This window comes from Trachurus trachurus (genome assembly GCF_905171665.1).
Source record: "Trachurus trachurus genome assembly, chromosome: 7".
NCBI lineage: Eukaryota > Metazoa > Chordata > Actinopteri > Carangiformes > Carangidae > Trachurus > Trachurus trachurus.
Genome location: NC_139901.1, coordinates 33,434,910 through 33,447,766, shown reverse-complemented (window position 1 = coordinate 33,447,766; position 12,857 = coordinate 33,434,910). Strand labels below are relative to the sequence as shown.

Below are 12,857 nucleotides of genomic sequence, written 5' to 3'. Positions count from 1 at the left end.
TAGAAAAATCTGATAGTGGAGCAAGTTTTTCTTCCTTATTACAAACACAAAAAACTTGTTTCACTGGCAGATTTTTCTACTTATTTCAAGTGAAAATTAGTTTGAAACAAGTGAAAATTATCTGAAAACAAGTAAATTTTTAGGTGATGAGTCTTATTTTAAGTGGAAAGAGATTAGTTTTGACTAGAAATGAGACATTTTGACAAGAAATAAGATGAATATTCTGGGAAAGATGTTGAGTTTTTGCTGTGTGTTGGATTGTTTCAGTCAGATACTGTTTTAGAGACATTTTATGTTGAAAGGACTAAAGTGTCAGTAATGATGATTCCAGTATTTAATATTCTAAAGGACGTTGATACGGAGGCTCGGAGAGGTCAAAAAACACAAGACATCAACAATTACACAACACATACACCATAAAAATCCAAATACAACTTTTACTTCACTTAGTTTTACAACAACAACACACAGTCTCTATCATTAGTTCCCTTCACAGACTGATCCATATTCTCAGCTTTACACGTTTCCTTTACAACTCAACAGGTTTTGTTCCATTGTGATTGTTCATTTAATTCCTTTGTCTATTATAATTATTATATCAACTTCAAAGTTAAATCAAAGACCTTTTACTCCAGATCTGCTCACATTTAGACTGAAGACTAAGTCCAGTTGACTTGATTCAGTTGCCTCAAGGCCTTTGACCTGGACAGATGAGGATTTGCACAGACACTCCTTAGTATTTCATCACACACTGCAAAAACAAAATCTTTCCAAGAATATTTGTCCTTTTTCTTGTCAAAATGTCTCATTTCTAGTCAAAACTAATCTCTTTCCACTTAAAATAAGACTCATCGCCTAAAATGAACTTGTTTTTAGATCATTTTCACTTGTTTCAAACAAATTTTCACTTGTTTCAAACAAATTTTCACTTGAAATAAGTAGAAAAATCTGCCAGTGAAAGCAAGTTTTTTGCACTTGTAATAAGGAAGAAAAACTTGCTCCACTATCAGATTTTTCTACTTATTTCAAGTGAAAATCTGCTTGAAAGAAGTAAAAAGTGTCTAAAAACAAGCTGCTTTTAATGTGATGAGTCTTATTTTAAGTAGAATGAGATTAGTTTTAACTAGAAATGACATTTTGACTAGAAATGAGACATTTTGACAAGAAATAAGACAAATATTCTTGGTAAGATTTTGAGTTTTTGCAGTGCAGCAGCTTTAGAGTGTTTAGTTTTACTGTTCGTGGTGTTTGGTGCCGATGAGCTGAGAGACGGTGATGGGTGGTTGGTTTCTGAGGCGGTAACCTGACTGACTGACAGCGGAGGTTTGATGTGTTTCTGAGCGGCGGCGGCGGCGGCTCGTCTTAACGAGGTTAACGAGCTGCGATAGTCAGTTCACAGACAAACAGGATCCACATTAGTCTCAGTTGGAGGAGAGAAACAGTGTGTTTGTTCTCAGAGGTCAGATCCCTGCAGAGCGTCAGGCTGCAGTCACATGGTCACACACACACACACACACACACACACACACACACACACACACACACACTCTCAGCTGACTGGCTCATCCTCTCATGGTCTCGCTGTAAACGTACAGATCTGTGTGTAACAGCAGCAGCTCATCATCACCATCATTAGGCCTGGGGCTGCAGCAGGAAACTGATCCCAGAGCAGCTGAACACAGACTCACATGTGTCTGATGATGATGATGATGATGATGATGTGTTGTTCACAAACTGCTGAACATTGAACAGTCTCAGTGGTTGTGAAGGGATTTATTCATCAGCAGCAGCAGCAGCAGCTCTACAGTATTTAGTTTGTTCACTGTCTAAAGGATCTACACAGGCAAATTGGCCCATTGCCATAATCCCTATAGTCGTAGCAGTAGGTTCGTTACCTTTAATTGTCGGTGCAAGCTGTTTTTAGAACGGCGGAGCAGAGCCGTGAGCTGCTCAGAGCTACGCTACGGAGGCTCATTATGGGATTTCCTGGTTTCCCTCTTCAAACTCATCAAATACACAATCCAACAACTCCACAACGCTCTGGTGGACAAGTTGTGAGCTGCACATTCACCACGCTATGAGATAATAACACAACGTTACCACACAGAGTTGTTTTAGAGGGAAATTCATGTAAAACCGTTGATGCGCGTTGCCTTCAGGGACAGTTTTTCATCAACAGTCTCTGTATTTCCCTCTAAAACAACTCTGTGTGGTAACGTTGTGTTATTTATCTCATAGCGTGGTGAATGTGCAGCTCACAACTTGTCCACCAGAGCGTTGTGGAGTTGTTGGATTGTGTATTTGATGAGTTTGATGAGGGAAACCAAGAAATCCCATTAACTCCGTAGCGTAGCTCTGAGCAGCTCACGGCTCTGCTCCGCCGTTCTAAAAATAGCTTGCACCGACAATGGGCTTTATGCACAGCTCCTGATTAATCCAGGTGTGCCTGACCATTGTTGTGAGGTCAGACACACCTGGATTAATCAGTTGGTCCAATAATGTAAGACAGGAAATAAAGGAACTGGCTTATTTTTTATTTTTTATTTTTGGGCTTTTAGGTTCCCTTTAACATCTGGCCAGGGACAACGGACGAAAACTAGCCTTGTTGGCTAACTCTGGCCCACTTACAGTTTTTCTTTTAACTCTGTTGATTAGTGGTGCACTGTCCCTATGAAATAAACTAATAAATGAAATGAAAATGAAATTTCAGGAAGTAGTGGAGCTGTGCATAAAGCCCATTAAAGGTAACAAACCTTCTGCTAAAACTATATAGGGATTATGGCAATGGGCCAATTTGCCAAAATGTTGAACTATCCCTTTAAACAGTGACTCAGACTGAGTCATGTGTTGGTCTCCTGAGAGGAGGAGGAGGAGGAGGAGGAGGAGGAGGAGGAGGAGGAGGAGGAGGTCTGACCTGAACAGTTTCCTCCTGTTCCTGTAGCTGGAGGAGGAACAGCCTGTTAGCCTGTTAGCATGATGTTAGCCTGTTAGCTCAGTGAGTTGTTTAAAGGGTTAATCCTGAGAGTTTATACAACTGGCTCCAGGTGATGATGTCATGGTGTGATGATGTCATGGTGCAGTCTCATGACAGCAGATGATGTGACCCCCCCCCAACCCCCCCCCCCCCCCTCCTCCCTCAGGCCTCCTCTCACCCTCTGACCCCCTCATCCATCATCTGTTGTTCATCTCTCCGTCCGTCCAGCTGTTTTCTCTCTCTCCACCTCTCCTCCTCCTCTCTTCCACCTCTCCTCCTCCACACTTCTTTTTCTCTTTCTCTTTCTTCTTTTTCTCTCCTTATTTTCCTCTTTCTCCTCCTTGTCTCTTCTTCGTCTTCTCTTTCTCCTCTTCTTCCTCTTCCTCCACTAACACAGGTCATTAATTAACACACAACCAGTTCCTAATAAACCGTTGATAACCAATAATCAATAATAAGAACCATGCAGAGCTGAGCTGCTTTGTCTCTCCTTGGATTAATCTACAGATTTTATTAAATTAACCCCCAGCAGCCCCACCCTCCCCTCTTTACTCCCCCTCTCCTCCTCCTCCCTGCACCAGCTGCTCCTCCTCTCCCTCCGTCTGCTGCTTCACTCTGAGGCTGCAGCTCATTCACCCCCCCTCCCCCCCCCCCCCCCCCCTCCCTCGTGTTAATACAGCTCTGGAAAAAATCAAGAGGCCAATAAGTCCAAAATGTTGTTAATAAATCGGCTTCTCTCCATGTGCCGGCCGTTGGACTCAGTGTCTATTATTTAACTCCAACACGAGGATCAACACATCTTATTCTAATGAAGATTATAAAAACCACTGTTGAGATTTAAAAAATTAAGATTATTCCACCAACGCTGATTTCTGAAATCTTTCTAAAGTAAAAACATCAGTGTTGTGTTTTTTTTTTAATGACCATGAATTTGTTTTCTTTGCATTTTTATTCAAGGTCTAAATTAAAACACTGGAACTTTTTAAAATCATTTTGACCAGTTGTTATTTTCTGCAAATAAATGCTCTTGATGAGTTGTTTAGGTTCCGGGTAGAAAACCAGCATGAGAACAATAGTGACGGGACGAGAGTTTCACTATCTCATTTTTCATGTTACTATTTAGACTAATCTGATGTTTGTAAAGTTTATAAAACCAATGATTGGACAAACATTAGCCTACTATTTCTGTGTGCACATTTTTGTAATTAGTCATGGTTATCCTAGATTAGCCGGGCTAACGGTTAGCTACCTGTTTAACTTTACAGTTTTTTTCAATTGCTAACAAGCAGTGGTCGAAACTGAAGTCACATTTTCAAAACTCTTAACACAGTTTGCAAAACACAAGTCCATGTGGACCAAACTGTGAAGCACTTTTCATTGCTTTCACACTAAATGCATTCAGTGACCACTGTCACCAAAATTCATGGACTCTTTTCTCAGTTACTAGTTCACCACCTGCAAAACACTAGACTTTTACAGCACATGTTTCAAATGCTAACACACTTTGTTCAAAACAGTTAAAAACACAATCAAAACAGAATGATGGGAGGGAGGGAGGGAGGGAGGGAGGGGATGGGGGGGCGTGGGGAATTTCTGTTGCAGGGACATTGAAATATATAAAATGTCAAATCAAAAATATTTTATTGAATAACATAAATAAAAATATTACTGCAACTCCAAACACAGGTGAGGTTAGTTTCCAGCTCAAAATCCAGGTGATCTGTGTTTGGCCTCATTAGAAACCATATAAAAAGTGTGTGTGAGGGGGGGCTTCTGGTTGTTTTTTCTTTGGAAATATGGATCACATGGTTTACAGTAAACTTTTTATTTTTTGTAAGGTCCCTTAGTACCTATGCAAGGGCACAGAGAAAATACATTTTCTTGACGTAAATTGCTGCATTCCTGATTCATTCTTGTTGCAATATATTATCTAGATTCTAGAACACTCAAAGTGCAAAGATATTGCAGTATTTATTTTTATAATAAAACTGATTTACTGATTTTGAAAAAAAATCATTCAAACTTCAAAGATCAAATTAATTTGAAGTAATGTTCTTTGTTGTTAGTGTTTTGTAGTTCAGTGTGCTATGAGTGACAGTGTTTGTTTCCACAGTGATACTATGTGCTAGTGTTGTGGTTGAATGAGCTTATTTTGAGACATACGTGTTTTGTTGGTGAGGCACCGTTTTGGGGAAGAGATGAACTGTTTAGCTGAGATGCCTGATGGAAACGCTGGCTGTGTTAAGAGTTTTGAACATGTGACTTCAGTTTCGACCACTGCTTGTTAGCAATCGAAAAAAACTGTAATAACTCAGTGACTCAATAAACGCTCCATGAAAAAATATTTTCTCCAGCGGATATCTGAGTTCCAACATGACTGAGCTAACTGGAGTAGTTTCATGTCGTGTCTTTTGTTTTAACAGCTGACGTCCTGCTGTTAGCTTAGCTACCGCCGTTAGCTTAGCTACCACCGTTAGCTTAGCTACTTCTGTTAGTTTAGCTACCGCCGTTAGCTTAGCTGCCGTTAGCTTAGCTACTGTTAGCTTAGCTACCGTCGTTAGCTTAGCTACCGTTAGCTTAGCTACCGTCGTTAGCTTAGCTACCGTTAGCTTAGCTACCGTTAGCTGTCCCTGTCAGCTGAGCCACTGATGCTTTCTAGACACTGTGATTCCCCCAAACTGAATAAATACAACACATAGCAACACGAAACACACACACAGAAATAGTAATGTTTCTTCAATCATTTCGGGCATGAAAAATATGATGTATAGCTAAACTCTCGTTCGTTACTATTGATCTCATTCAAATTAAGTTTCAAGTTTCAATAGGCCATGTCAACAACATTGTTGATTGGGATTTGTTTCAGTGGGCTTCACACACTGACATAAAAACACAACATACAGCCAGTACAGTACATGATAAAAACAGAGTAAAGTGCACAAAGTATAGATAATCAATAAATCAATAGATAAATATAAATATGGCACATTAAAACAATACCCTGTCCCTCTAAATGGACCATGGTAGGCCTATTACATGCTGGTTTTCTACCCGGAAGTAGAATGTAAACAACAAGGCGATTCGGTCTATAAAAACTAAAACCAGAGGAACGGATCATTTTGAACTGGTCTCTTCATGTTTTCCAGAGCTGAGTGTGTGTGTGTGTGTGTGTGTGTGTGTGTGTGTGTGTGTGTGTTAATGTGAGGAGGGATTCCCCATATGTGACATCACCCCCCCCCCCCCCCCCCCCCCCCCCCAGGAGGAACACCTGCTCCCTGTCTCCTCTCTGGTCCCTCCCAGTCTCTATCCTCCTCCTCCCCCCTAAACCCTAAACCTAGACCCCTCCCCAGAGACCCAGCGACCCCCCCCCCCCTCCCCCTGCCCCCCCCCCCTCTCTGCCTCAGTGATAATAATCCAGACTCAGTCAGTCTGTTTCTCTGGAGCTGCTTCAGTCCACATCCACTCAGACCTGGTTCCTCTGGTTCCTCTGGACTCTCTCTCTCTCTGCCCCCCCTCACCCCCTCACAGGAGGTAGGCCTGGCTATGGCTCATTCATTCATTCATTCATTCATTCATTCATTCATGTGTTTATGTGTGTGTGTTGTTTCCTGTGTCTTTGTTTAACCTCAGTTCATCTGGAGCGTCGTCACTGAGCTCTTTAGTGTGTGTGTGTGTGTGTGTCTGTGTGTTTCGTGTGTGTGTGTGTTGTGTCTGTGTGTGTGTGTGTGTGTTGTGTCTTTGTTCTGGTTGGAACTGGCTGTAGTAGTATTGGGTTAAGTGTGTGTGTGTACGTGTGTGTGTACGTGTGTGTGTGTACGTGTGTGTGAGCTTTAACAGTATCAGGATTTAGCAGCAGAGTCTTTGTCTGGTTGTTGATCCTCCTGAGACTCTGTCCTCATCTGACCCCCCCCACACACACACATACACACACACACACATACACACACACGCACACACACACACACACACACACACACACTCCCCCGGTGTTTACTGTGATGATGATGATGATGAAGATGGCGTCCTTTGTAGTGATGTATCTCTATCTCTTTGAAGTTCATTCACAGTTACAGTTGAGATGTGTGTGGTGTTGTGTTATTGATGATTGACAGGTGGCCAATCAGCTGTCTGACTGTCAGTGTTTAGCCCCGCCCCCCCACATGATGACATCATCTTTTAGGATTCAGGTCCAGTTCTGGGTCCTATAAGGTTTAACCCTTTAATAATAATAATAATAATACATTTTATTTGTAAAGCACTTTTCATAAAGTAATCTCAAAGTGCTACAGAAACCAAAAAACTAAATAAACAAAAGACTAAGAGAAAAATCAGACACGATTAAAAGCAGACACGATTAAAATCAGCAGAAGGAAGAATAGCTAAAGGAGGAGAAGAAAGTGCAGAAAGAGAATAAAAACATCTAGGAACGACCTAGGAAAGCCTGTCTGAACAGAAAAGTTTTAAGCCCTTTTTTAAAGGCATCGACAGACTGGGGTTGTCGTAGGTGTTCAGGGAGGGAGTTCCAGATGTGGGGGGCAGTGGAGCAGAAGGCTCGGTCTCCCATGGTGCGGAGTCGTGTGCGGGGCTGATGGAGGAGGTTGGTACTTTGGGACCGGAGGTTACGGGTGGATGACTGAGGGGTAAGGAGGTCTTTGAGGTATTGCGGGGCGTTGCTGTAGATGCAAAGGTGGGTGATGAGGGCGATTTTGTATTGGATTCTTGAGGTTATGGGAAGCCAGTGTAGGTTCTGAAGAATGGGGGTGATGTGGTCGTATTTGCGGGTTTTCATCAGAGTTCGGGCAGCACAGTTCTGAATGAATTGAAGTTTCTGAAGGTGTTTGTTGGGTATACCGATGAGCAGGCTGTTACAGTAATCAAGCCTGGAGGAGATCAGGGCGTGGACGAGTTTTTCAGCATCAGAGAAGGTGAGGAATGGGCGGAGTTTAGAAATGTTCTTGATATGGAAAAAGCAGGTTTTGTACAGATGTTTGATGTGGTTTACAAAGGTAAGTTGTGGGTCCAGCTTCACACCGAGGTTGGTAACTGAGGTAGAGAGGGGGATGTCTTGACCAGAGAAGGAGATGGTGGTTATGGGTGATGACTGGACCTGATGAGGGGTACCAATTTGTATGGCTTCGGTTTTGGAGCTGTTCAGCTGGAGGAAGTTGTGACTCATCCACTCCCTGATCTCCTCCAGGCAGTTGGAGAGGGCTAGAGTAGGTGATGATGAGTGGACCGGGGTTGAACGTAGGTTGGGGTCAGTTCGGAGGTACAACTGAGTGTCATCGGCGTAGCAGTGAAAAGAGATGCCGTGCCGGCTGATGACACGACCCAGTGGCAGCATGTACAGGATAAAGAGGAGGGGTCCTAGGACAGATCCTTGGGGGACACCGCATGTAACAGGGGCTGTTTGGGACCTGGCAGAGCCCAGGCTGATGTACTCTGTCCTGTTGGCGAGGTAAGAGGTGAACCAGTCCAGTGTGGAATGATGGAGACCAATGTCAGTGTGGAGGCGGCTTAGGAGGATATGGTGGTCGACAGTGTCAAAAGCCGCTGAAAGGTCCAGAAGGATGAGCAGGGAGGGGGATCCAGAATCGGCAGAGATGAGAAGGTCGTTGGTAACTCTCAACAATGCTGTCTCTGTACTATGGGCAGTGCGGAAACCAGATTGGAATATTTCAAACAGTGAGTGGAGTTGTAGATGTTCCTGTAGCTGTGCGGCAACAGCTTTTTCAAGCACTTTAGACAGGAATGGAAGATGGGAAATGGGCCGGTAGTTTGAGAGACATTCTGGGTCGAGGTTGGGTTTCTTCAGGAGAGGCTTGATAACGGCAGTTTTGAGTGAGGGCGGGACATGGCCGGAGTTTAACGAGTGGTTTATTATTTGTGTGATAAGAGGGCTTATGACAGACAGGTTAGATTTGATGAGTGTTGTAGGGATGGGGTCCAGGGGGGAGGTGGAAGGCTTCATCTTTTTGATGAAACCCTCAACTTCGGTCTGTGTGACTGTAGCAAAGGTGCTGAAAAGTGCAGGTTGAGGGCAGGCAGATGGCAGAAGTGGAGCTGGGGAGCCTGAGAGCTGGGACCGGATGGAATTTATCTTGTCTTTGAAAAATGCAAGAAACCTGTTGCAGTGTTCTACTGTGGGTTCTGTATGGGTTTGGTTTTTGGGATTAAGGAGATAGTTTATGGTGGAAAACAGCTGTTTTGAATTTCCTGGACTGTTATTGATGATGTTGGAGTAATAGATGGACCGGGCTTCTTTAAGGGCTGCTGCATAGGCCTTCTTTAGTAGACAGACCTCTGTTGTGGTTTCTGCTGTAACTCTGAGTCTGTAACTGTGTTGTTGGTGTCAGAGCTGCAGAGGTAAAGCTGGAAACTAACTCTGTCTTAACCCTTAGTTATGAGTGTTTCTGTTGCAGCTGGTCTCAGTCAGTCAGAGGTTGTGAAGTTTTAGTGTTTAAAGCTCCAAACGAACCAGACGGACTGAGGACTGAGGACTGGTCCACTGCTGCTGCTCTAGATCTGGTTTTAATGTCCGTTTCCTCCCTGAGGTTTCTCAGATTTTTCCCTGTTAAAAGGGTTTTTCCATGGAGTTTTTCCTCAGTCGATGTGAGGGTCTAAGGACAGAGGATGTTGTTACGATGTCATGTAAAGCCCTTTGAGACAAACTGTTTGTAAAAACGGGCTATACAAATAAAATTGCCTTGCCTTGCCTTGCCCTGGACCAGTCAACAGTCACGACACACCTTCTCCCTCAGTGGTTTTTACGTTTAAGGGGTGAGGAGGCACTCCGGATACGTAAATACACATACTAAAGCAATGAAAAAGTGAGTTTTGCATAATATGTCCCCTTTAACTGAAGAATCAAAACTATGAAGCTTCACGTATGGAGTTATGTAGTAGACACACAAGTGTGTCGAGGTGACGACCTCATGAAGCTGATGACTGAATCTAAAGTGTGAGAAAAGTTGCCATCAAAGCAGAAGGTGGAGACTGCTTTATTTAACACTTTGGTATTTACTACAAACCCACAGGGTCCTTCATTCAAGATTCAACAAGTTGTCAACAAGTTGATAGGAAGACAGATACAGTAGACTACAGTACAACTATATACACCAAGTTCAAGGGGGTTTCCAACTTTTTCTTAAAATTTTACCAATTTTTTTTTTCTAGAATTTTATCCCAAAATTTCACCACTTTTTCTAGAATAAAAAAAAAACTTTTGGGAGAAATTTTTACAATTTTTTTTATTTTTTTTATTTTTTATTTTTAGAAATTCTTACCACTTTTTCTCGAATTTTTTTTAAAACTTTATTTTTTTTTTCCAGAAATTTTTACAATTTTTTTTTCCAGAAATGTTTAAACATTTTTGGAAAAACTGCACAACATTGAACCTAATTTGAACGTACATTGACTAAAGAAGTAATGTTCTTCAGTCTCAGAACAAATATTTGTGTATTGTTATTTTGTCTTGTGTGAGGATGTGACTCTGTCGAGACGTCAGAGGGCGTGTAGCCGTGTACACGTTCAATTTGTTAAAGTTAAGTGAGCCCATGGGTGGATCCTGTGTATCTACTTAAAGCAGAAGTAAGTGATATATTTGTGTTAATAAGTCTTAAATAGTTATATCTTCCGACAGCAATCACTTACATAGAGTGTTTGGTCTGAAACACGGGTCTCTCAGTCCCTCTGCTCTGCTCTGAGCCGAAGAGAAAACATTTATCGTATCCTACAGTTTTTATCCAATGAGGAGAGAGAACGGCATGCAGGGCTGTGTGTGCAGCCAAGGAACGCCGTGAATGTGGCGACGTAGGGACGAGGACTGTTATGGTGCGTTCAAGGAAACTCGTATTTTTCCGACCGTGAAGTGGTACCAGTTCGATCTGGTACGAGTTCACGGGTCAGAAGTTACGAGTGGCCGTTATAGTGACTTTCACCGGGAAAACAGGTCGGAAAAACACGAGTGGGTTGCCTGGAACGCTACAAAGTCGTAAGTTGTGACTTGAAGCTGTAATTTACGATTTCAAAAGCCTACCTGGAATGCAGCATTAGCGAAAACGACCGGATCACTCACTTCTGCTTTAATGAACACCTGAAAGTATTTGTCTTAATTGACCTGATGAAGAGCACACTGCTCGAAATGTTGTCCTTTTTATAGTCCTCTAATACATTTCTGTATATTTGGGAGCTCCTACAGTGTTGCGAGTCCTTTCTTGTTAAAGTTAAGTGAACTAAAATGTTGTTTTTTGTGCATAATGAAGATTTCTTGGTTTCCTTTACACAAAAGAGGAATAAACAACAGAGAAGCAACATGAGGCTACCAGCACCGGCCAAACTGTGACTTTAAACATCGGTGTCATCAGCAAAGAAGTTCACAATCGATGCATCGCCGTAGTGACGCTGTGAAGCTGTGATGATGATGATGATGATGATGATGATGATGATGATGATGAGTCTCAGGCTGAGTCTCTGACCTGCTGTGTAATCTCCTGCACCTGAGCTGAGTCTGAGCTGTGATTGGCCGGACCGGCGGCTGGTGGGCGGAGCCTCATGACGCCGTCGCTGCACTGACCTCAGATCAGTTTCATTCAATATAACATTTAATAACAAACGTCTCATCATGCACAGAGAGAAGAAGCCGATCTGTGGAGTTAATAGAGTTTATGTTTATTTATTATAATAATAATAAAACTAATAATAAATATATTTATTGAAGAGTTTAAATGTTTTAAAACCGGCGGCGGAGAAACGATCGGTTTGTTTTGTGGCCGAGGACCAGACGTCTCAGTCTGAGTCTCTGAGCTCATAAGGGGATTAAAGTGGTTTGGACTGCTCACACACACACACACACACACACACACACACACACACACACACACACACACACACACACACACACACACACACACACACACACACCAACACACACACACACACACACACACACACACACACACACTCCAACACACACACACACACACTCCAACACACACACACACACACACACCGCTACCTTTGTCTGTGTTGTGTTCATCCCTCGACACTGTGATGGTCCTGATGGACAGTCTGCTGTTTGCTGCTCAGGCTGAAACATGTGAGCACCGTGTGTGTGTCTGTTTGTGTGTTTGTGTTTTGACTGCTGTTTTATTGCCTTGTGTGTTAACTGTTTTGTGTGTGTCTGTGTGTGTGTGTGTTTGCAGGCGTCCAGAGAGCAGCCGAGCAGCAGAAGCAGCAGCTCTGCCAGCAGCATGGAGCAGCTACTAGGAGGTAAATGTTTCTGTCTCTTTATTGGAGCGACGACGGGACGGAGAGACTTACAGCTGAAGAAGATTATCAGCGCTGTTGTTGTTGTTGTTGTTGTTACTATTATTGAATGTGGACAAACAGACGTAAGCAGCAGCTCTAACACCAACAGGAAGCTGCTGTAGCTGCAGCTCATCGTGTTGTTTCTATGAACTCTGTTCAGCAGCAGGTTGAACACGTTTCAGCTTAAAACCACTGATTTTCTCTGAATGAGTCGGTGTTGATGTTGCTCTGTGAGGAAAGAAGGAAATATTATACAGTTCATCAGTGATATTTATATTTACCAATGACTGTTAAAGCAGATATCAGTGGAATGTTTTTGTTAATATAAGTCCTAAATAGTCCTATTTTCCGTCAGCAATCACTTACATGAAGTATTTCAGCCTAAACACGAGTCTCTCCGTCACTCTGCTCTGCTGTAACCCGAGGAGAAAATTTTCCTTGTGGGATACAAGTGTTATCCAATGAGGAGAGAGAACGGCATGAAGGGCTGTGTGTGCAGCCAAGGGATGCGCGTGAATGTGGTGACGTAGCACGAGGACCAATTGATGCCTGACAAGGGCGGGGGCTGCTAACT

At 42.8% G+C, this 12,857-nt stretch overlaps 1 protein-coding gene across 1 annotated transcript in view; it reads left to right on the top strand.

Annotated features, from left to right (window-relative positions):
• Positions 1-12,857, top strand: part of lima1a (LIM domain and actin binding 1a) — a gene marked incomplete at its 3' end in the record, with an annotated part of 34,627 nt that overhangs the window by 5,697 nt on the left and 16,073 nt on the right. The window contains exon 4 of the mRNA XM_083974693.1: positions 12,178-12,244. Coding sequence (XP_083830819.1) covers positions 12,178-12,244 — 67 coding nt within the window. The remainder of the gene's footprint in view (positions 1-12,177; positions 12,245-12,857) is intronic.